Source organism: Lethenteron reissneri, chromosome 69, assembly GCF_015708825.2.
Source record: "Lethenteron reissneri isolate LAM-NWPU_2019-01 chromosome 69, ASM1570882v1, whole genome shotgun sequence".
In the NCBI taxonomy this organism is placed as follows: domain Eukaryota; kingdom Metazoa; phylum Chordata; class Hyperoartia; order Petromyzontiformes; family Petromyzontidae; genus Lethenteron; species Lethenteron reissneri.
The window spans coordinates 10511089-10536490 of NC_083847.1; the positions used below are offsets into that span (position 1 = coordinate 10511089).

General features: G+C 51.3%; 1 protein-coding gene across 1 annotated transcript in view; it reads right to left on the reverse strand.

The window, feature by feature from the left end:
- Positions 1–8161: 8161 nt before the first annotated feature.
- The window catches only part of LOC133360834 (gastrula zinc finger protein XlCGF26.1-like), a 55698-nt gene continuing 38457 nt past the window's right edge, over positions 8162–25402 (reverse strand). Inside the window, exons 3-5 of the mRNA XM_061579721.1 lie at positions 16343–16510; positions 15545–15862; positions 8162–10052 (exon numbers count right to left, since the gene is read on the reverse strand). Coding sequence (XP_061435705.1) covers positions 8671–10052; positions 15545–15862; positions 16343–16510 — 1868 coding nt within the window. The 3' untranslated portion in view covers positions 8162–8670. The remainder of the gene's footprint in view (positions 10053–15544; positions 15863–16342; positions 16511–25402) is intronic.

A 25402-nucleotide genomic window follows, 5' to 3' on the forward strand; every position in this document is an offset into this window, starting at 1 on the left:
ACACTTTTTATTAAATCTTTACGTGTCAAAATACAACGTGTAGTCTCCTTTCTTCCGACTTCACACTCCACTACTCTCGTGTAAACTCTAGGCCTCTGGCTACACACGATACCCTTCATTCGTGTAGACCCTACGCCTCTGGCTACACAATACACTCGACTCGTGTAGACCCTATGTCCCTGGCTACACAATACACTCGACTCGTGTAGACCCTATGTCCCTGGCTACACACACTGCATTCGGCTCGTGTAGACCTTATGCCTATGGCTACACACACTACACTCGCCTCTGGGTTACACAGAGTCCCGGTCCCGTTAGGACAGCGGGACTAGGTACCGCAGGGCCCTAGGTCTTCATCCCCGTCTTCATTCTTCGCTGGTTACACACTGCCCTCACGCCTGTGTGCATCCCCTTTTATAGCCCCTGCTCACGAGAGGCGGAGCTGATGCGTACTTCAGCGTGAGCATCGCTCCTTAATGAACCAATCACGACGCACTCTCTCTACGATCCGTTTTCCCCAGCGCGTGTTAACACTCCTCCACCAATCACACCGCGCTGCCACCCGATCACTCCCTCTCAGCACGTCACCGGTCCACAGCCAATCAGTACCCCGTAACCCACGACCCCGCGCTGACCCCTGATCCTCCACCGTCAGCGCACGTCACCACCTACACAGCCAATCATTACGCGCTGGCATACGATCTCTAATTCCAGCGCGTATCACCTCTACATCACCCCCTCCCACATAGCTTGCAGCCGGCCCGGCTGTTAACCAACAACACAACCTAACGTCAATGCAGTAACAAAGAAACTCCACCTCTCAGTGTGCCCCGTAACGCAACAACAACAACACAACACTTAAATATGAAGCAATATACAGCCCGACGAACAACACAATAAAAGCGAACACCGGAAAACGAACACAATAAAAGCGAACACCGGAAAACGAACGCGCCAAGTGTCTCTGTGACTAAACGCAGTGCCGAGGCGCTCCGGCTGTCTCGACTCCTCACGTGGCAGGTCACACAAAGTAGCGCGACCTAGCGCGAGTCCGTCTGGCCGGTCCGTCGTATGGGACGGGACGTTGGCGACCGTCCGGTGGCTCCGGCCGCTCAAGATCCGGCCGCCGGTGGTCGGCAGCTGTCAGTTCCGAGACACCTGGGAGCGGATCAGGCGGAGACATGTGAGGAGCAGGCAAAGACAATTCCCCCTCAGGGTCGCTGGTCACGTCACATGCTCGGCCCTCATGACACAAGGGGAGGCCATACGGAGGCGAGAACGGTTTCAGTCGGGAGGGGTGGACGTACCAACGGCGTTTTCCCCATTTTATCTGAACGCACTGGGGGCGTGCAACCCGCACGACCTCCACGGGTCCCCGCCACGGCTTCAACAATTTAGGCGACGTAGCCAAAGGTGCCTGCGGGCAATGCAGCCAGGCCCTGTCACCTGGTTCCCAATTGTGCACGGACACCTTCCGTGCCCGCAACCGCTCGTTTGCAATTTGGCGAGCCCGTGAATTAAGCCGTGCGGCCTCCCTTGCCTCTGTCAGCTTATGAATATTAAATTTAATATGCTCTGCCAATTTCAAATTTGCTCGTGGTGCGGACAGACCCAGCTGCGTTTCCATGGGCGGGTCGGCTTCCCGACCGTACATCAGATAAAACGGGGAAAATCCCGTAGCTGCATGGGGGGCCATTCTATACGCGGCGAGGACCCCAGGGACCTGCAGGTCCCAATCAACATGCGCCTCACACACCTGCTGGCACAACATAGAAGTCAATGTCCTGTTAAGCCTCTCCACCATCCCGTCCGTCTGCGGGTGGTACGGGGAGGTACGCACCTTCTTGGTACCCAACAGGTCGCACACCTCTTGCAGTAATTTACTCAAAAAATTTATTCCCTTGGTCAGTCAGCAAGCGTTCGGGAGCCCCCTTGTCCAGGACGTAGCCCTGGACAAAGGCGTCCGTCACAGCCGCCGCCGACTGGTTGGCGAGTGGCCACGCCATAGGCCACCGGGTAAAATATTCGACCCCCACCAACAGGTACTTATTACCCCTAGGCGTGACCGAAAAAGGCCCCAGAATATCGAGTGCAACGAGCTCGTTAGTGCGCGAGACCTGGATGGATTGCAGCGGTGGATTAGCTGGCACAGGCGGTGGTTTCCGTCTGGCGCACTCAACACAACCCTTCAGAATATTCACCACGTCACCCCCCATTCCCGGCCAATAATAGTCACGCTGAAGCAGGGCAAGCGTTTTGTTAACTCCCAAATGCAAGAGGCGTTCGTGTGCGGCCAAGACAACCTTCCCCCTCACAGCAGCAGGCACCACAATCGCATGCCGCCGGGACAAACTGTCCCATCTCATCAATAGGCCTTGCTTAAGCTCGTAGGAGCCAGTTCGGTCGTGGTTACCTTCGGAACCCCCCGTCTTGCGGCGCAATGCCAGCAGGGAGCTGTCCGCCATTTGGAGACGGCCCCACTCAATCAATGACATTGAGAGCAGCGAGTCCTGACCCCCAGGGGTAGCGGGACCATCCCCAATTGGTGTGCTCGCGGCCGCAACCAACGCCTCCCTACCTTCCGTAACCGGCGGTTTACAGCGCGCCGATCCCGATAAGCACGCACATTTGTGACAAGGCAACAACCGCGACAGGGCATCGGCATTTGTGTGTCGCAAGCCTTTACGGTACGTAGTCGTGAACTGATAGTCCTGGAGGACTTCCAACCTACCGCGACAATTGGCCCGAGGGCTGGGCGACCCGCAATGAATACTGGAGCGCCGCGTGGTCCGTCCGGACCGTGAAATGACGGCCATAGAGATATGGCCTGAATTGTTGTACAAAAAAAACAATGGCAAGCAGTTCGCGACGGGTGACGCAGTAGCGCTGCTCTGCCGGCGACAACACCCTGCTACCATAGGCGACCACCCGTTCGACCCCTCCAACGACTTGGGACAGCACTCCCCCAATGCCCGTGTTGCTAGCGTCCGTGTCTAGCAAGAAGGGACTCGCGAAGTCCGGATAGCGCAAGGGTGGGGCCCTAACCAAGGCGTCCCGGAGGGAGCAGAATGCAGCCTCCTCCTCCGGTCCCCATCGGAACTTCACTCCTTTCGCCGTTAGAGCGTGCAAGGGTTTTGCAATGGTGGCAAAGTGCTCAACGAATCGGCGATAATACGAAGCAAAACCGATGAAACTGCGTACGTCTGACACTGACGTGGGCGTTGGCCACGAACTGACACAGTCCGTCTTCGCAGGATCGGTAGAAATCCCGAGTCGACAATGTGACCCAAGTACCTCACGGATTTACGAAAAAGGTGGCATTTGGCCGGTTTAAACTTTAATTTAGCCGATCGCATTCGCAAGAACACCCCCCTCAATCGCTGGAGGTGTTCTTCAAACGTTTTACCGAAAACAATGACATCGTCAAGGTAAATGAGGCACGTATCCCACTGCAAGCCCGACAAAACCAATTCCATAAGACGCTGAAACGTCGCCGGAGAGGAGTGAAGTCCCATGGGTAACCGGTTAAACTGAAACAGGCCCCCTGGAGTCCGAAATGCGGTCTTAGGCTTAGACTCTTCGTCGAGTGGCAACTGCCAGAATCCGGATAATAAATCAAGAGTCGAAAAGTATCGCGCACCAGACAATGCGTCGAGAGACTCGTCCATCCTGGGGAGCGGATACGCGTCGGCCACAGAGATCTTATTCAGGCGACGGAAATCGACGCAAAATCGCAGGGACCCGTCCTGCTTTTTAACGAGCACAATAGGCGCTCCCCAAGGACTGGAGGAAGGCGAAATAATGTCGGCTTCTAGCATATCGTTAACTGCCGACTGAACATGTTCCTTCTCAGCAGGACTCAGTCGGAAGGGATTTTGCCTGACCGGTGCCGCATCGCCCGTTTCAATGTGGTGGCGTAGCAGGTCCGTGCACCCAATGTCATACTTATGTTTACTGAAGACATCCGAAAATTCAATGAGCAACCCGCGCAGCGCACCCAACTGTACCGCTGATAAATCGTCAGAGTCCGCGCACAGCGAATCAACCCAATCGAGGTCCTCCTTCAATGTAACGTTTTTCGTGGGACTCGGATCCGCCTGCGCAACCAGCCTCTCCTCCGCAGGGACCCGCGCCGCGTGAGCTAGCACGGTGCCCTGCTGAATGACGGCCGGCCGCGCCCCAGCGTTTAAAACCATCACAAACGGATCCCTGTCAGCCCCCACCAAAGTGTGAGCCACCGACAAATCGAGACCTCCAACAGCCCTATTAGAAGGACCCAAAAGCATGCCCTGTTCCGAGGCCTCCTTCACCCATGGCTTCCGCAACCGGAGGGGAATTAACATTTGTGAACCCGGAGGCACGTGCACGGTCTGTGTCGCTAACGCCTGTATGGTAGCGCACGCCGTCCGAATTTCATTAGGGCTCGTCAAAAATGAAATACGGCGACCCGATGGTAGTTCAATGCAACGCTGATCAATGAGAATTTTGATGGGCATTTTTGCCAAAAAATCAGTGCCCAATAGACAAGGGACCGCCAGGGAGGACGAAACAAAAACGGGTCCCGACAATTTGATATCACCAATGCAAATGGATGCCCTAATCTGACCGATAATGCCCAACGATCCCCCGTTAGCGGCGTAAAATGGCACATCCACCGGAAGAAGCGGACGACATTGTACAGGGAGAATATTATAAATGAGATCCGATATAATAGTCGCCGATGCCCCCGTGTCCACTAACACCCTGACCTCGACCCCATCAATAGATCCGGTAACTACGGATGAACCCGCTGAGGCAGCCACTATTCTGTGCCCCAACTCCGACCATTTAATGTCTCCCCGGTCTCGGCCGAATCGCCCTCTCTGAACCGAATCCCCGAACTCTACTCGGCTCTCCCCCGCCGCAACGCGACGACCCATATGTGCCGAGTATGCGGGCCGAGCATGTGAGGTGCCGCGACTTGCCGGGGTTTGCAGGGACGACTTGGGGCCTTGGTCGTCGTCCAGCCGAGGTCCCATGGCGCGCTGACGTGGGGCGCGGCAACCGGAGGCCACGTGGCCCCGGAGGCCGCAGTTATAGCAGGTGATGACAGTCGTCGGAGATCTCGGTTGCTCCAGCTTGCGGGCCGCTCGCAGAGGCGAACGACCCCCCGATCTCCAGTCCCCCGGTCGTCCCGCGATGAACGCCTCCTCTCGTGGGCTGACGACTTGGGGCACGGTGACAACTGGGCCCGGAGTTGAGGCCACGGCAGCGTTGCAGACGACTCCCTGTTTACGTTGAAGGACCTCGTGCGCTTGTATGCTTGTGGCGACCCGTAAGGATGAAATATCGGTCTCATCGGCCGTGTTGATGGGGACCCCCAGGTCCTGCGCCAACTTGAGCAGCTGCTCCAAAACCATGGCATCTTGGCCCTCCTCGTCCATACGAGGGAACGCGGCGTCGGCGAGAGCAAGCAACGCCGTGCGGTAGGCGAGCACGGTCTCCGTGTCCGCCTTCCGTCTTGCATAAAAATGATGGCGGCACGCGGAGGGAGGACCATAGACCTTGGCCATGAGAGCCAGCGCATCTTTGAGCGTGGAGCGGTCCGACCTGCGTGCGGACGTGAAGGCCGCGAGCGCGTTGTCATCCAGCATGGCAGGCAGTGCCCGCAGTGCCGTAGCGTCGGACCAGGCGGACATTTCCTGATGCGCCAAAAATCTGCGCTGAAATTGGCTCCAATCCCCGCCTTCCGCCTTGAAGGCTGACAACGTGGGAAGGCGCTGCTGAAAAATGAAGTCGTCCTCCTCCTCGTGCTTCCTCTCTGCCGCCCCGCCGGTGTGTAAGATGGCGGCCCCATCGGCGGGTGTGTGATGGCGGTCCGCCGCGCGCGTTGGTGACGTCAGCGGGCGCGCATGGAGAACCGCTGCCACGTGGTGATGGCCGTTCCCGCCAAAAGTCGGTGCAGATGAAATGGCGGCCATCGCCAAATCGTTTTGGCGGGAATCTGCAGGGCGACCCTGCAGAACGTCGGCCGCCGTTCCCGCTCCTCCCGACGAGCTGATCTCCGCCAAGATGGACGCGGCGGCGAGCAGCAGCTCCGCCAGACGGGAGTGTGCTTCGCGAAGCACGGCGTCAGTCCCCCGTGGCTCGTCCGGCGCCGTCGGCGGATCCTGCCCCGTGGACAACTCCTCTTCCTCACCCCCCGATGCCAGTTGACCCGCGTCGTCGAGGTTGTCCCCGTGGTCAATCCCGTGGGTCCGACGGTTCCTCCTTGTATCCATGCTTGGAAGACCGTTTCACTTCTGACGCCAGTTGAAGTATGGGAATTGACGGCAGGAACTTCTTGACGGGAACACACTTTTTATTAAATCTTTACGTGTCAAAATACAACGTGTAGTCTCCTTTCTTCCGACTTCACACTCCACTACTCTCGTGTAAACTCTAGGCCTCTGGCTACACACGATACCCTTCACTCGTGTAGACCCTACGCCTCTGGCTACACAATACACTCGACTCGTGTAGACCCTATGTCCCTGGCTACACAATACACTCGACTCGTGTAGACCCTATGTCCCTGGCTACACACACTGCATTCGGCTCGTGTAGACCTTATGCCTATGGCTACACACACTACACTCGCCTCTGGGTTACACAGAGTCCCGGTCCCGTTAGGACAGCGGGACTAGGTACCGCAGGGCCCTAGGTCTTCATCCCCGTCTTCATTCTTCGCTGGTTACACACTGCCCTCACGCCTGTGTGCATCCCCTTTTATAGCCCCTGCTCACGAGAGGCGGAGCTGATGCGTACTTCAGCGTGAGCATCGCTCCTTAATGAACCAATCACGACGCACTCTCTCTACGATCCGTTTTCCCCAGCGCGTGTTAACACTCCTCCACCAATCACACCGCGCTGCCACCCGATCACTCCCTCTCAGCACGTCACCGGTCCACAGCCAATCAGTACCCCGTAACCCACGACCCCGCGCTGACCCCTGATCCTCCGTCAGCGCACGTCACCACCTACACAGCCAATCATTACGCGCTGGCATACGATCTCTAATTCCAGCGCGTATCACCTCTACATAAGTAGTACTAATCACATACCTGCATTTCCCATATCCCCTCCCTTGGATGCTAATCCTGCATAATGCACGGACATAAGTAGTACTAATCAGATACCTGCAATTACCATAAATATGCTAAATTCCTCTTGATATGCAAATTATTTTATCAAGGCGCCCTTTCCCCCCCCCCCCCCTTCCAACCCAGCTTATATATATATATATATATGCTCCAAGCACATGTGCTGTTTCATTCAGACGCTGTCGCCTCGACAGACCTGGTTTCACCTGAGGACGGATACTTGCGTTGTGGCCGAAACGTCGTGAGAATTATTTTATTATGTTTTATTTTTATTATTTTATTACTTCCCTTCTACGTGACTTTACCGAAAGAACCAAGAAGGTAACATGGTTAACCAATAGGGAGCCATCCCTCGACCGCACCCGGGCATCGATCAGCCTCACATTGCATCTGCACCAGATGGAGATTCCACCAGTCAGCCATGGAAGGCTTCTCGAACTACGTGATTGAAAAATATGTTGAATAATGTGGGAGCCACAGGACATCCCTGCCGCACCCCAAGGTGAACGGAATGGCTCCAACTCCCGGCCACGTAGCTTTACCTGGGCTTTCCCACCATCATGAATGTTCATAATGATTGTGAGCAGAGAGTCAGAGACTATTAAAGCACGAAGAACAACCCAGAGCCCAGGCCTATTGATAGTATCATAGGCCTTGACCAGGTAAATAAAGCAGATGTAGGTTTTACATTTTGACTTAAAACTTTCGTGACTGCAGGAATTCATATTCTTTGGTTCTATTGATAAAGTCACGTAGATAAAAAATAAGAAAAAAAAATACAATTATTTTTTTCTACGCCTGATGACGACCGCTTTTATTGCGATCGAAACGTCGTGAGTTTTAGTTTTTTCATAGTTTTTATTAATAATTATTTTATTTTCTATCTACGTGACTTTACCGAAAGAACCAAAGGAGATGTAGGTTTTGTTGGAATTCTCTACACCTCTGCTGTTGCAAACAGACAGAAAATATGGCATTGGTACAGGACCGGTGTGATCTCTTGTGTGTTTTTAAGTTGAATCACTATCCCCCAGAACATCGATGTATTTGCTTTAATAGGTTGTTGAGACAGAGACAAAAACAGATTTACGTAGGTTGATACTCGATATTGCATTTCTCCATCATTATTAAGCATGAGTTGTTCCTTAATACGATGACTTTCCTGTTCTCGTTATGTTAATTTCATGCTATCTTTTATCTATCTACGTATGTACGTTGAACTTCTTTCGCGCCGTACGCAGCCAACCGTGCTAAATCTATACGCATGCACACATACTTCCTCTGAACCGATGGCCTGTACAAGCAGTTTCAAAGACATTGTGCATATATTATGAGGATGTTTGTTGGCATTTTTTGCCACAAGTATGCGTGGTAAGGTGTCTATTTGGTGTTTTAACATCTTAACACACCTGTAATATTACCAGAAAGGATATTATTATTATTTTTCATCAAAACATATTTCGTTTGCACCGCGCGAACTTCGCGGAGTCTCGTTCGAAAGCGAGCGAGCACAACAAAACGCTTCCTTCACGATGCCTGTCGGGGGTCTTCATTTTGCCACCTCCCGTGCGTGGGTCTCCGCATGACGCTTCAGGACGGATCGGTAGGCGAACCCCTTGCCACACACAGCGCACGCGTGCGGCCTCTCGCCCGTGTGGGTCACAGCGTGGCTCTTGAGCACCGACGCGTACGCGAAGCCCTTGCCGCACACGGTGCACGCGTGCGGCCTCTCGCCGGTGTGCGACCTCACGTGGCACACCAGGTTCACCTGCTTGATGAACCCCTTGCCGCAGAAGGAGCACCTGTAGGGGCGCTCGCCTGTGTGCGTCATCATGTGGTCCTTGAGGAACTTGGGCAGGGCAAAGGCCCTGTCGCACACGGGGCACACGTGGGGCCTCTCTCCCGTGTGCGTCCTCGCGTGCCTCTGCAGGGCCGACGAGCGTCTGAAGGCCTTGCCGCAGATGTGGCATGCGTGCGGCCTCTCACCCGTGTGGATCCTCGCGTGGAGCATGAGGCCCGACGGGTCCGCGAAGGCCTTGCCGCACACGATGCACGTGTGCGGCCTCTCGCCCGTGTGTGTCATCGCATGGTTCCTGAAGTCCTTGGAGAAGATGAAGCCCTTGCCACAGACGGGGCACACGTGCGGCCTCTCGCCCGTGTGGGTCTTCGTGTGGTCCCTGAGCACTCTCAGGAGCGTGAAGGCCTTGTCGCACACGGAGCACGCGTATGGTCTCTCGCCGGTGTGCATCCTCGCGTGGTTCCGAAGGGCCGATAACTGGATGAAGCTCTTCCCGCACGCCGAGCACTTGTGCGGCCTCTCGCCGGTGTGCGTCATCATGTGATCCTTGAGGACCTTGGAGACTCTGAAACCTCGGCCGCACACGGTGCACCGGTACGGCCTCTCGCTTGTGTGCGTCTGGGCGTGCTGCTTCAGGGACGCGGCCCGCGCAAAGCCCTTCCCGCACTCGGTGCACTGGTGGGGCCGTTCCTCCGCGTGCACCCAAGCGTGGCTCTTGAGGGCCGATGGGCGCACGAAGCCCCGAGCGCACACGGCGCACCGGTGCGGCTTCTCCCTCGCGTGGATCTTCCGGTGGCGCCCCAAGCCCTTGGCGGTGGTGAACTCCTTCCCACACTCGGGGCAGACGTGCGCGGGCGACGTCGCTTGCGTGGGCGACAGTGCTTGTGCGGGCATCCCTCCCGCGCCTGCCGGGCTCCGACGCGACCCGTCCAATGCCCGGCGCGTCTCCGTGTCGCCTTCGCACTCCGGATTGCACGGAAAAAGTTCCCACTGCCGCTGGCTCTCGCTGCTGCTGCTGGTGGTGGTCTGTGCAGAGTGGAGCTGCATCCTGGTCTGGTGGTCGTAGTAGTTGAAAAACCCCTTACGCGAATTTTCATTCCGGCGTCTTGCAAGTCCACACTCTGCCATTGTTCCTGCAATAGGGGGGAGAACACAAAGAAGGCAACGTTTGAAAACTCTGTTGCAGTTTCATGCATACGTAGTCGTGAGTAGTTGAGCTTTCGCAACCAATGTTATCCATGAGAGGTTTTTGGGTTAGATCGTGTAAGTATAAATGTGTCTTTAAACCCGCCACCACCACACGACATGGCCAATTTAGTTAAGGGGTTGTCACATAAACAAAAAGTGGCCAAATAGTTTACTAGTTCAGCAGTAACCAGTTGTTGTGTTGGAGAGTAAACACACAACACACATTTACAATTCGAGTAGACATTACGTTTCGTTGGTATGTACAACCAGCCCCATCAGGCGACAGCCATAATTGCATTTTGAGATGTTCATGATACTGGACTATTTAAATTAAGACAGCCCTTACCAGTTTCACACACACACACACCGATTAAAAGTATAGAGTACTTACCTGTACAAACGGAGAGGCAATCAGACACATGCGTGAGCATTATGTGGACTTCAGAGCCGACGAGCAACATGGCTCCCTATTGGCTGAAACGGCACACCTAAGAATAAGCTCACTCACCATTGATGGAGGGAGACAAATTACGTCAGACATACCTCCCGACGCGGAATGTGCGCGCAGCAAATGGGAGATGAGAAGAGGTTGTGACGAGGGACGGGAGAAGAGAATTGATTGGATGGAGAGAAACGGGAGAGAAAGTGCGGGGAAAAAGAAAAAGAGAAGAGGATCAGGGAAGGCTCGGGGCGCTTTTGATGGTGGAAGTTGACATGAACGCACGCTGCAGAAGATAATAACATCTTCTCACACCTTTTCTACAACCAACGTGTTGGAGTCATTACAATAGTATTAGCAGGCAACACGTAACATTTCTTAACCTTAGGGCGCCAGGGTGGCGAGATGTTAACTACCTTGCTAAGTATACAGGAGGGCGTGGGTTCGATCCCGACCCTGAGTTCTGCTGTATTTTTGGAGTTTGCGTCTCCCTCCCTGTGGTCACATGGATTTTTCTCCGGGTCCTCCGGTTTTTCCCTTCACATTTATAATCAACATCAGTACAAGTTTAGAGTATTTGGCTGCCGCTATAAATTTCCGCGTGATGATGATGAAATCACCCACTTGGCTGCGCTGCTATCATTACGTGTGATGGCCAGGTCGCTTCTGAAAAAAGTGCTACACACCTCAGTGGCGCCATACACCTGGTAATATTAAAGAAAGTTTAGTTTAGTTTAATTTGAATTCAGTGCTGACATGCCATGGTCATTCAAAGTGCCTTTACAACTAAACATGTTGCCGCAAGACACCGATTAGCGTGATTGGCTATGTACAGGGTGATAAGAAGTTCAACATAAGTACACACGTATGTACGGACAAAACACAAATACATTACGGCACGATGTTAAATAGCGCAGTGTCTAAGCGCAACCCCATGTCAAGAAGCTGTACAAAAACGGTGACCCGATTTTATTTTGCAGAGTAGGTTGCAGTCAACCTTGGGGCAAATAAAAAAAGGTAATGTATGTGTGTGTATGTAAAGTAAGGTCTCAGAGTATGCGGCGGGGGTTAGGTTCGTGTGTACCTGCACGCAAGCGCGAATTCGCGTAAGTTGTGGTTCGCCTATACGAGTGTAGATATACATTTTATATATATACTACTATGTTACTATATACTACTATACAACTATATACTACTAGCTTCTTACTGGTAGGAACCTCTTGGTTACACCAGCCCACAGGGGATTGTGTCCGTCGTGCAGGGAGGGGCTGGGTGGGGAGGGAGGGGCTGGGTGGGGAGGGGAGGGTGGGGAGGGGCTGGGTGGGGATGGTGGGGAGGGGCTGGGGAGGGGCTGGGTGGGGAGGGTGGGGCTGGGTGAGGGGTGGGGCTGGGTGGGGAGGGGCTGGTCACCCCGTGGTGCCCTTATAAAACTCAACGTTTAACCTACTCACGCCGGCTTGTGCCCGCCCTCACAGTTGGGCATATTTGCGGAATACACCACGCCGCCGTTGACCCTGGCCATTGACTGAGCAACCCAACGTTCCTACCAGCTCTCTCCGCAGTAATGTGTTGCCCGTCCAAGGACGGTTGTATATTGCAGTAAATCTCAAATATTCAATAGAAATTTTATGTGTCTTTCAGTAAAGCCACGTAGATAGAAAATAATAAAAATATCACGACGTTTCGATCTCAACACAAGCAATTGCTAGAAGGAAAAAAATAGCATTCCAGAGTTTCCTGAACTGTTCCGTGCTCGGAGCAACACACACACACTTGCTTTGAGGCCACCAACACAGAGACGTCCACACAAGGCTCCCGCTGCTCCAGTTGGCCATGTGCTCTCGCTCACTCTCTGTGGCCGACGTGAGCGGAACTGTTAAACAAGCGAATGCTCACAAAGCCTGCCGGCCCAGATGGAGAAGCCCGGCCGGCATCCTGGGAGCATGCGCGGATATTTTCAACCCCCTGTTCCCCAGGTCTGTTATTCCCCATGTGGTCAAGATGACCACCATTGTTCCAGTTCCGTAAGTATAACAAAGGTGACTTGTCTAAATGATTACCGCCCAGTAGCACTCATGTCTGTCATCGTGAAGTGCTTTCAGGAGGCTGATCATGGACCACATCAACTCCAACGAACTAGACACTCTAGACCCACTCCAATTTGCATACCGCTCCAACAGATCCACGGATGATGCCGTCTCCATTGCACTGCACACTACTCTACCACACCTGGACAAGAGGAACAACTCACATGTGAGGATGTGATGAACTTACTTACAGCTCAGCATTTAGACACCGTTGTTCCCTCCAAGTTTGTCACCACGCTCAGGGTGCCTGGGTCTGAACACCTCCCTCTGCAACTGGATCTTCGACTTTGTGACGGCCAGACCACCCAGCTTGTGAAGATAGCAGCAACACCTCCTCCACACTGACTCTCAACACCGAATCTCCCCCCCCCCAAGGCTGTGAGCTCAGTCCACACCCCCTGATGTACTCCCTGTTCACCCACGACTGTGTGCCCCGGCGTGACACCAACTCCATCAGAGTTTGCTGACGGCACCACCCATGGTAGGCCCTGATCGCCAACAACGATGGGACAGCCTACGGGGAGGAGGAAAGAAGAGACTTGGCAGTGTGGCGCCAAGCTAACAACCCTTCTCTCCCGTCAACATCAGCAAAACAAAGGAGCTTATTGTTGACTACAGGAGTAGATCATCAGCAGCTTTAAGTTCTTTGGTGTCCCTATCAAAGACCTGACATGGACCCACAACACCGGCACAGGTTGTCAAGAAGGCATGCGCACCAGAGCCTCCTCTTCCCCCCTCAGGAGGCCGAAGAAGTTCGGCATGGCCCTTCCGATACTCGCTGACTTCTACAGATGCACCATCGGGAGCATCTTGCTGACTGGCTACATCATGGCTTGCTGCTACGGTCAGCCGCCACTGCCCTCTACAGCGGGGTGGTGGCGAAGACTGCCCGGTCCATCTCTGGTGATCGTGCTCCCAACCACACATGGCATTTAGACTGGGGCGGTGCCAAGGAAGGCCCCCGCAACATCATTAAAGGCTCCAGCCACCCCCATCCACCCCCAGCCACGGACCGTTCTCTCCCTTGCCGTCAGGCAGACGGTACCGGAACTTTCAGCCAACCGCTACGCTAGTGCACACTTCACACACAGACACACATCACACTGTTTTCACTGACTCTCTGCACCTTACCACACAACACACACACGCCTACACGACCACCAAGACTGTTGCTACTATATTTTACGATATATTCCACTGCTCAATCAAAGCACTCTATTCTCTCCACTTATCCCAATTTATCCCTCTTCCCCCGCATAGTGTAAATGGTATCTACCCTGAATATGTCTATCTGACCATGTTATATTTCTCACCATGGCTTTTGTTATTCAGTGTTATTTTTTTTTATAGCTGCCACACCATTTGAGAGGAGAGCTTGTGCGTAAGCATGTCATTGTACTGTGTTACAATTCCCTGGATCCTGTTCATATGAAAATAAACTTTGATTTGTATAGTGTATTGTATACAGTGAGGGAAAAAAGTATTTGATCCCCTGCTGATTTTGTACGTTTGCCCACTGGCAAAGAAATGATCAGTCTATAATTGTAATGGTAGGTTTATTTGAACAGTGAGAGACAGATTAACAACACAAAAATCCAGAAAAACGCATGTCAAAAATGTTATAAATTGATTTGCATTTTAATGAGGGAAATAAGTATTTGACCCCTCTGCAAAACATGACTTAGTACTTGGTGGCAAAACCCTTGTTGGCAATCACAGAGGTCAGACGTTTCTTGTAGTTGGCCACCAGGTTTGCACACATCTCAGGATGGATTTTGTCCCACTCCTCTTTGCAGATCTTCTCCAAGTCATTAAGGTTTCGAGGCTGACGATTGGCAACTGGAACCTTCAGCTCCCTCCACAGATTTTCTATGGGTTTAAGGTCTGGAGACTGGCTAGGCCACCCCAGGACCTTAATGTGCTTCTTCTTGAGCCACTCCTTTGTTGCCTTGGCCGTGTGTTTTAGGTCAGTCATGCTGGAATACCCATCCACGACCCATTTTCAATGCCCTGGCTGAGGAAAGGAGGTTCTCACCCAAGATTTGATGGTACATGGGCCCGTCCATCGTCCCTTTGATGTGGTGAAGTTGTCCTGTCGCCTTAGCAGAAAAACACCCCCAAAGCATAATGTTTCCACCTCCATGTTTGACGGTGGGGATGGTGTTCTTGGGGTCATAGGCAGCATTCCTCCTCCTCCAAACACGGCGAGTTGAGTTGATGCCAAAGAGCTCCATTTTGGTCTCATCTGACCACAACACTTTCACCCAGTTGTCCTCTGAATCCTTCATATGTTCATTGGCAAACTTCAGACGGGCATGTATATGTGCTTTCTTGAGCAGGGGGACCTTGCGGGCGCTGCAGGATTTCAGTCCTTCACGGCGTAGTGTGTTACTAATCTCAGCTCGTTACTTGTATAAAAGACACCTGGGAGCCAGAAATCTTTCTGATTGAGGGGGTCAAATACTTATTTCCCTCATTAAAATGCAAATTAATTTATAACATTTTTGACATGCATTTTTCTGGATTTTGTTGTTATTCTGTCTCTCACTGTTCAAATAAATCTACCATTAAAATTATAGACTGATAATTTATTTGTCAGTGGGTAAACGTACAAAATCAGCAGGGGATCAAATACTTTTTTCCCTCACTGTAGTAGTGTAGTGTATAGTATACTGGAAAGTAGTGTAGTGTATAGTGTGTAGTGTACTGTATAGCAGTGTAGTATATCGTAGGGTAGTGTGTAGTAGTGTATAGGTTAGTAGTGTAGTGCACAGTGTATAGTGTTTGGTGTAGTGTTTAGGAGTGTAGTGTATACATGATGATTTTAAAAGTGCATTGAGGCTGGCGGGTCCCAACTTGCCCGTAACGACCCCACGCGGGATGTGTCAGCTCCGTCGCCACCCCTCCCTACCGTCGTCGTCCTCCACTTCCACCTCAATCTCGGCCACATCTGACGAGCCCGCGGCCGCGGCCCCTCCTTGGTCTACCCGCGATGGCCTTGACCCTCCGGCCTTCTCCCGGGAACCGCCGTGGCTGACCGCCGGGGCCTGGCGGTCGCCGCCCGAACCGCTGAGGTCCCGCCGCTCGACCTTCGCAACGTACGACGGTTGACTTCCACGGGACGGTCGGTGCGCCGCTCGAAAGCGTGAATGTTTTGCTTCGTCTTTTTCGTCGTCTTCTTCGTCGTCCTCTTCTTCGCCCTTTATCCGAATGTCACCCGCTCCCTGCACTGGGGGTGAAAGGTCGCTGAAACCGATGCGAGCGTTTAACTAAAAAATAAAATCAAAACGCGTCGAGGCCTCTGGGTTTAGTCTTCCACCCCGACGGAAATTATGTCGATGGTTGTGCTGTGACGTACGGCATGTACGTGCGTGTGTGTGCTAAACTTCTTCCGCAGCACCGTACCTAGCCAACCGTGCTAATTGGAGGTGTGGGGAGGAAGGACTACAAACTAAACACAACAACTAGAAGCAGTTCTACGGAAATTAGTTCTCAATATAGTATAGTGATGTAGTGTACAGTAGTGTATAGTGTAGTGCATAGTGTAGTGTATAGTGTAGTAAAGAGTAGTGTAGTATATAGAAGTGTAGTATGTAGTAGTCAAGTGTATAGTGTAATGCATAGTGTAGTGTATAATCGTGTTGTGACAACAAACTAGGGGTGCTGATGGGCGGCTGTTTGCGAAGGGTTGTCAAGAGATGACACTTACTGCCATCACCATCACCATCACTGCCATCGTCATCATCATCTTCCCTCTCCACTTTCACCTTGGGCAACATCTTCCTCCAAGCCTCCTCCTCCTCGTATTCTTGCTTAATGAATGCCTCCACGGGCAGAGAAGGGTCCACCACCTCCTCCTCCTGCTCCTGCACATCGTCTGTACCAAGTGAAAGACATCAGCAGAGAGCGAGAGGAAGACTCAAGGCAATGGTGCCGTTGTTGCTGTCGCTGCTGCTGCTGTTGGTGCTGCTGCTCGGACTGCAGTGTCAAAAGGAGCAAACGCAGAGACATTTCGCAATACAGAAACTATTTTATTTTATTTGATTGCGAGCTCATGTAGATGCAGAGCAGCAATGACTACAACTTCAGGTGGTCATGCCAGCAGATAACCGCATTAGGAGCAGCGGAGCAGTGTATCATCATCGCTGTGATGTCTATTAGTCTATGGATCTATGTCTTTCTATGGGTTTCTATGAGTCTATGGATTCTAGATTTGAAGCTTTCGTGACTGCAATGATTCATATTCTTAGGTTTTTTCGGTAAAGTCACGTAGGTAAAAAACATAAAAAAGTAAAATAAAATAAAATAAAAATCACGACGTTTCGGAGACAAGACAAGCTTCCGTCTTCAGGTGGTACCGTCACAGCCACGACAGCTGTATCAAGTAAATGAGAGATTGCAGAAGCTACCACTCCGTTTATATAATGGTTGGAGAAGGTGGTGGAGCAAGGGCCGCATACTTTTATTAATATTGTAAGGTGAGGCTTAAGACTAAGAATAGACTGCATAACAAAGGCTGAGCCTTTTTTATGGAGAGGTGCGGTTTGTGACTCAACCTGTAACAGGGAGACCACCACTATACATGGTAAAACTGTGATGGTTGTCTGTCAAATAAGATTGGCAAATAAGTGTAGTTAAATCTTTTTTGCATGGTTAATCACATCTTTCGAATGATTACTCAGTTTGTAACCGTCATCACGGTTGAAATTATGTCTGTGTTTGTGTAGTGACATAAGAAGGGAGGGGCTTCTGGGGGCTCTGGGTTCCCGGGCGGGTCCAGACGCTTAAGCCTCTGGGCGCCAGGCGCTGGGTTCCCAGGGGGTCCAGACGCTTAAGCCTCTGGGCGCCAGGCGTTGGGTTCCCAGGGGGTCCAGACGCTTAAGCCTCTGGGCGCCGCCAACGGGGGGGGGCTGTGTGTGCTCTGTGGGATGTCTGGTGGCGCACACGGCCCCACCCCTCGTTGGACCAGGCATAAAAGGAGAGCTCCCTGGACGATCGGGGCCCAGTTGTAACTCAAGACCCAAGACCCACGACCAGCCATCTGAAGACCCTGGGACGCTGTGAGAGCGAGTGGTGGGACTCTGGAACTCCCGACTCTACGACCTTGTGAGGGCGAGTTCCGGAGCGTAGCCAGAGTAGAGTATCTAGGCTGTGTAGCTAGGCTGTGTACCTAGGCTGTAACAGAGTATCAGGACTGTTGGAGAGTTGGACTGTTGGAGTGTTGTATTGTAATAAAGAAGTTACCTCTACAAGTGTCTCCGGAACCCGTTACATTTGTATATTTGTACTAGCTTTACTACCCGGCTTCGCCCGGGAACTTGGATTCACCACGCCCGGCCGCCTTTGTCTCCCCAGTGACGATGTTCACACACGACACCAGTTACTCGTTTGAGGCTGAGTCGACCTAGGGGAGGCCCAGGTCCGGTTCAAATAATCGTCACCGGTGGTGGCCGTGAGTGGGAATCGAACTCGGGTCGCCGGGTTAGTAGCGTGGCGCGCTAAGCACGACACTACAATGCGTTACGCTTCCGTTGTAGGATTTGTGTGAGGCGCGCCGATCCGCTGTAGGGTTTTAGTGAGGCGCGCCGATCCGTTGTAGGGTTTGTGTGAGGCGTGCCGATCTGTTGTAGGGTTTTAGTGAGGCGCGCCGATCCGTTGTAGGGTTTTAGTGATGCGCACCGATCCGTTGTAGGGTTTTAGTGAGGCGCGCCGATCCGTTGTAGGGTTTTAGTGAGGCGCGCCGATCCCCCGCGATACAATAATACTGTGTAATCGCTATAATTTTATGATTTACCGAGCCTATAATAGTAATGTCACACATTGTGGTGGCGGGGGAGTGAAGAGGACGTGTAACTTTGATGAATTTACCTCAGAGTCGCGTGGTGGGTGTCGAGGCCTAGCACCGTGCAGAGCCTCCGGCCTCGCCTGATTTTCCCACCCGGTTGAGGCTGGGTACGGGTGCGGTCCCCCCCCCCCCCGCGCTACAATAATACTGTCTAATCGCTATAATTTAATAATCGACCGACCCTATAATAGTAATTGCACACATTGTGGTGGGGGGGGGGAGTGAAGAGGACGTGAAACTTTGATGAATTTACCTCAGAGTCGCGTGTTAATGCGTGCGCCTATTTTTAATGGGAATAAAAAATGGCGTCCACCCCTTGGCGAAGGCGTCGCTACCCGTTGCCAGGGGCAACCGCCGTCCAATGAAAGCGGCGAAGGCGTCGCTACCCGTTGCCAGGGGCAACCGCCGTCCAATGAAAGTGCGTATGGTCCGGCGACACACAGACACACAGACAGACAGACAGATTCACGATTTTATATATATAGATGGATTCGTGTACAAACCTTTGATGGTAGGCAGGAGGTTTGCAGAGAACCTTGGTCTCAGAAAATACAATTTCATGAGAGCCCACCGAGTTGTAGCAATGATCGGCAACGGCCGAAAAATCAGTTCTGCCGTGTTTCAGATCTGACTTGTGCTCGCGGACACGATCAGAAACATGAAGTTTCGTTTCTCCAATGTAGCAATCACCAAAAATGCAACTCAATTTGTAGACTCCAGGATACTGTAAGTCAGGAACGACATCCTTCACAGATTATGCACTGTACTGAATCGGACTTATGTTTGTTTAGAATTTTGGAGATCTTTTTGGTCACGCCTGCTATGTATGGCAACGTGATAGTTTTGGTCGGAGTTTCATGTGGCTGTTTCTGTATGGTGAGAGAAACAGATTGGCGGATAGTGCAGTCAGAGTATCCGTTCATCCTGAGGGCCCGATGTACATGTCTTAATTCACCGGCCAGGTGGTGTTGGTCAGAAATACCATGGGCTCTGTGGTATAGCGTTTTGATGAGAGAATTCTTTTGAGATGGGTGGTGGTGGGAATCCGGTTTCAAGTAGGAATCTGTGTGGGTGGCTTTCCTGTAGACAAAATGTCCCAAGGATCCGTCAGGCCTCCTCTCAAACAGAATATCCAAGAATGGTAGTTTACCGTCTTTCTCCACTTCCATGGTGAATCTGATGGATGGGTGTCTAGAATTGATGTGGTCCAAGAAGTGGTTCAATGCTGGGAGGCCATGTGGCCAGATGACGAAAGTGTCGTCCACATACCTCTTCCACAAGGAAGGACGCAGGGTGGATGTCTGGATGGCGTCTGATTCAAACTTTTCCATGAACTACACTTATTTGCCAATCTTATTTGACAGACAACCATCACAGTTTTACCATGTCTCGTGGTGGTCTCCCTGTTACAGGTTGAGTCACAAACCGCACCTCTCCATAACAAAGGCTCAGCCTTTGTTATGCAGTCTATTCTTAGTCTTAAGCCTCACCTTACCATATTAATAAAAGTATGCGGCCCTTGCTCCACCACCTTCTCCAACCATTATATAAACGGAGTGGTAGCTTCTGCAATCTCTGATTTACTTGATACAGCTGTCGTGGCTGTGACGGTACCACCTGAAGACGGAAGCTTGTCTTGCCTCCGAAACGTCGTGATTTTTATTTTATTTTACTTTTTTATGTTTTTTACCTACGTGACTTTACCGAAAAAACCTAAGAATATGAGTCTATGGATCTCTATGGGTCTCTAAGCCTGGGTCTATGCGAGTCTCTGAGTCTGAGTCTTCACGGATGTCTGTGAGTCAATATGGGTCTCCGAGTCTCTGTGTGTCTCTATGAGTCGCCGAATCTCTGTGCATCTCTATGGGTCTCTATGCGTTTCTATGAGTCTGGATCTCTATGAGTTGCTGTGTGTCTCTATGAGTCGCCGAATATCTGTGCATCTCTATGGATCTCTATGGGTATCTATGACTCTCTTTATCTTCCGTACGGCTGCTGATGTAGATGCAGAGCAACGACACAATTTCACAATCAGGTGATCAAGCCCAGACTACAACTAGAATCAGGAGCAAGCAGAGTAGTGTATCATCATAATCACCGTAATTTCTTCTTACTATTTGTGGATAGGGCAATGTTATTTTTTGTATTTTACCAGGTGTAAGGCCCCATTGAGCTGTGTAGCTCTTTTATTTTATGAGCGACAAATGATAGTCTATGGGTGGCAGTGCTGATTATATGGGTGGCAGTGCTGAGTCTATGGGTGGCAGTGCTGATTCTATTGGTGGCAGTGCTGAGTCAAGGGGTGGCAGTGCTGAGTCTATAGGTGGCAGTGCTGATTGTATGGGCAGTGCTGAGTCTATTGTGCAGTATTGAGTCTATGGGTGGAAGTTCTGATACTATGGGCAGTGCTGAGTCTATGGTGCAGTGTGGAGTCTATGGGTAGCAGTGTTGAATGTATGGGTGGTAGTGCTGATTGTATGGGCAGTGCCGAGTCTATGGAGCAGTGCTGAGTCTATGGGTGGCAGTGCTCAGTCTATGGGTGGCAGTGTTCATTCTATGGGTATCAGTCCTGAGTCTATGGGTAGCAGTGCTCAGTTTCTGGGTGGCAGTGCTGATACTATGGGCAGTGCTGAGTCTATGGTGCAGTTTTGAGTCTATGGTTGGCAGTGCTGAGTCTATGGGTGGCAGTGCTGAGTCTATGGTGCAGTGTTGAGTCTATGGGTAGCAAGTGTTGAATGTATGGGTGGTAGTGCTGAGTCTATGGGTGGCAGTGCTCAGTCTATGGGTGGCAGCGCTGATTGTACTGGCAGTGCGAAGTCTATGGTGCAGTGCTGAGTCTATGGGTGGCAGTGCTGATTGTATGGGCAGTGCCGAGTCTATGGAGCAGTGCTGAGTCTATGGGTGGCAGTGCTCAGTCTATGGGTGGCAGTGTTCAGTCTATGGGTATCAGTCCTGAGTCTATGGGTAGCAGTGCTCAGTTTCTGGGTGGCAGTGCTGATACTATGGGCAGTGCTGAGTCTATGGTGCAGTTTTGAGTCTATGGTTGGCAGTGCTGAGTCTACGGGTGGCAGTGCTCAGTTTATGGGTGGTAGTGCTGAGTTTATGGGTAGCAGTGTTGAGTTTATGGGTGGCACTGCTTAGTCTATGGGTGGCAGTGCTGACCGTATGGGTGGCAGTGCTGAGTCTATGGGTAGCTATGGTGCAGTGCTGAGCATGTGATGTGTCAACCTCACTCCCCGATGCTGCCACTCACCGAGGGTTTGCAGCGCAAAGAAAACTCAGAGAGATACTCACCAGCAGCAGCGGCAGTGGTGTCATCTTCCCATTGGACGTCCACTCCGCACGACATCTCACAGCCAAGATGTCCCGCGGCTTCTCGCTTGATGAGCGGAGATCCTTCTTCAGGCAAAGGAGCCTTGGACATCCTGAGCTGAGAGACACAGGGAACCACATGCTCACTAATGTAAGGCCCCACTGAGCGACCTAGCTATCACAAATGATAGCTCAAAGAAGTGACTATTATCATCATTAAGTAGTTAACCATACTAAAACTAAACTATTTTCTGTTTTATCAGGTAAGGCCCCACTGAGCTGTGTAGCTCTTTTGCAGAAGCGACCCTGGCTATCACAAACGATAGCTTAACCAAGTGGGCTTATCACCATTATGTGGACATGTATAGCTGCAGCCAAATACTCTAAAGGTGTGGTGATGTTGATAATAAATGTTCGAGGGAAAAAAACGGAGGACCCGGAGAAAATTCCACGTGACCACCACGGGGAGAGAGAGATACGCAAACTCCAAATATACAGTAGGTGTCTGGGTCCGGATCGAACCCACTCCTGTAACCCAGGCGAGATGATGATATCAGCCACTTTGTTGAGCTGCTATCATTGTGATGACCAGGTCGATTCTGAAAAAAATCTGGTAAAATAAAAATCGTTTAATAGTTTTAATCTTGATAAATCCGACTTTTATAATGAATTCTTTATTTATATTTAGTGACTTGCTTTCCAATTTCTCTATTGCACTTCTATCCTGTTTTGTGTATTGTGTGTATAGTGTGTTCATTCATTCGTTAATTTCTCAGTCCACTTGTCCTGGTGAGGGTCGCGTCAGCAGCATATTGAGGAGGGTGGTCCAGACCTCCCTTTTCCTGGTGACAGACTCTAGCTCTTCCTGGGGAATTCCCAGACGTTCCAATGCCAGCTGAGTGACATAGTCCCACCAGCATGGCATGGGCTGGCCCCAAGGTCTCCGCCCAGTGGGACGTACTGCCGCCGGTAGAGTGCCGGGGGAAGTCTACCTTACAAGGTGCCCGAACTACCCCAATTGGATCATCTTGATCCGGAGGAGCAGCTGCTCAACTCCTGAGGCTCTCCCGGATTACAGAGAGTGAGCCCAGCAACCTGCGAAGGAACCTCATTTTGGCCCCTTGTACCTGCAATCTCATCCTTTCGGTCAGTACCCATAGCTCATGATCATAGGTGAGGGTGGGAATGCAGATCAACCTGTAAACCGCAAGCTTTATTGGAGAACTCAGCTCCCGCTTCACTACCATGGAATGGTACAGCGCCGGCAACACTGCACATGCCGCCCTCTTGGAAAGACAGTACCTCTCAATCGAGTCGGGAGACCTTTTTCCGAGCATAGCTCAGATAGTCTCCTTCTTCAACTTGACTGCTTCCCTCACTACTGGTGTACACCAGCAGGGCCTAGAGTTGCCGCCAAGACAGGCACGAACTGCCTTCAGGCCACAGTTTCTCGCAGCTGCAACCATAATCGAGGTTCTGAACACCATCCACTCGGACTCAATGTCCACGACTTCCCCATTAGTGCAGGAGAAGTTTTCCCAGAGATGGGAGTTGAAATTTTCTCCACTGGGTCTTCCGCCAGACGTTCCCAGAAAACCCGCAGTATTTGTTTGGGCCTTCCATGTCTATCTGGTCGGTGCCCCAAGTGCCAGATCCAACTTACCACTAGGTGGTGATCAGTTGACAGCTCTTTCCCTCTCTTCACCTAAGTGTACAAAACATACAACCTAGTTCTGTTGATACAAGTACACTTATGAGCATCCATGTATTCTAACATGGTATTTGTTATTGATATTCCGTGACGAATGCAGAATTCCAATAACATCTCACCATTCTCCGGCACTCTGTCGAGCACTGCTACCACCGTTTCCAAGAAGGCTGAATACTCTGAACTCTTGTTTGGTGCAAAAGCACAGACAACAGTCAGAGATTTCCCTTCTGAGACCCAAAGTCTTATTGAGGCAACCCTCTCATCCACTAGGACAAACTACAGCATCCACCCATGGGCTTGTGAGTATCTCCACACCCGCCCCGGGCCTCTCACCAGGGGTTACTCTGGAATAGGAGACCACCCCCGATCGAGAAGTTTGCTTCCAATGCCAATGCTGTGTGTGGAGGTGAGACCGACTATATCTAGTTGGTGCCTTTCCACCTCCTCCACTAGTTCTGGCTCCTTCCCCCCCAGTGTAATGACATTCCACATCCCAAAAGCGAGTGTCCATTGCCAAGGTCCTTTCCGTCTGAGACCTGCCATACTGGCATCGCACCCGACGCTCACCCTTCGTCTTGCGGATGGTGCCACCGACAGGACGGCACCACATAGCCATTTCAGGCTGGACCCGACCGGGTTACGTGGGTCACCCGGCCACCAGGCACTTGCCGGTGAACACTACCCCCAGGCCTGGCTCCAGGGGTGTGTCCCGGTATCCTTTATCCAGGCAAGATGTATAGTATTTATTGTGTTATAGTATGTATAGTGTATTGTGTGTATAGTGTGTATTGTGCTGCATTGTGTATTTGTGTGGATAGTGTGTCTAATGTATTGTCTTGCACTCTTTATTGTGTGCAGAATACGATAAGCTATAAATCTCTTTGTCACAAATTGTCTGGGCACGGGGATCAGAACATTTCAACAGCAAAGTCACTCACCCCTGTATTCCTCCTCGTCCTCCTCTCTCCTCTTTCACCTGAAGCCACGTCTGCCTCCGAGGGTTATGCTCCAAGTGACCACTCAATAACCTTCACGGTCGGATAAGGGACCACTCCTCCTGTACGGGGGGGAAAAAATCAAGACATGTGAATGTCAAATCTTATAATTTTATTATTATACAAAAATGCAGCATTAGTTTGTTATTGCTGGAGAAATCAATCCGATGACCTGCACAGCTCTTTGTCTACAGATGTACAGTAAGGAGGGCACAGGGTCTGAACATTAAAACAATACAATGCAGGGACTCCTCTACTTACGAACAGTCGACTTACAAACTTTCAGAGATACGAACAAACCTGTCTGTATGTCTAGTTACCTGTTCGGTACGATAGTCATATAAGTTCAACTGCCAGGCAATAGATGGCGCTGGTGGCATCTACATCTACAAGAGATTATACAACTTTTAAAGGCATTCCCCGTGTTTAGTGTACACACCGTACAACATGTTTGGAATCGACAGGCGTAAAGTTGGACTTACAAACAAAGCGACTTACAAACAGACCTCTGGAACCTTCATGCTCTGCAGATTTAGATGCCACCACCGCCATCTATTGCGCGGCGATTGAATTTACGACTCTCCGAACAGGCAACTGAACATATGAACAGGGTTTGTTCGTATCTCTGAAAATTCCGAAGTTGAATGTTCATAAGTAGAGGAGTGATAATTGGTTCTTTACCCTTCTATCTGGCAACAAAACTGACACCCTGATGGTGCATTGTCTTTGAGTTGTGCGCCTTTTGGCGTCTTCTGGTCCAACCCATGTGAGACTAGGCTCGAAGGAAAGCTGTCTCGGGTGTGGACCAATCAACTTCAGGGACAGTGCACATTATCAGAGTTATGTCTTTTGTTTGTATTTATGACTGCAGGTATTGCGGTCTATGCAAACATGACTCCTTGTAAA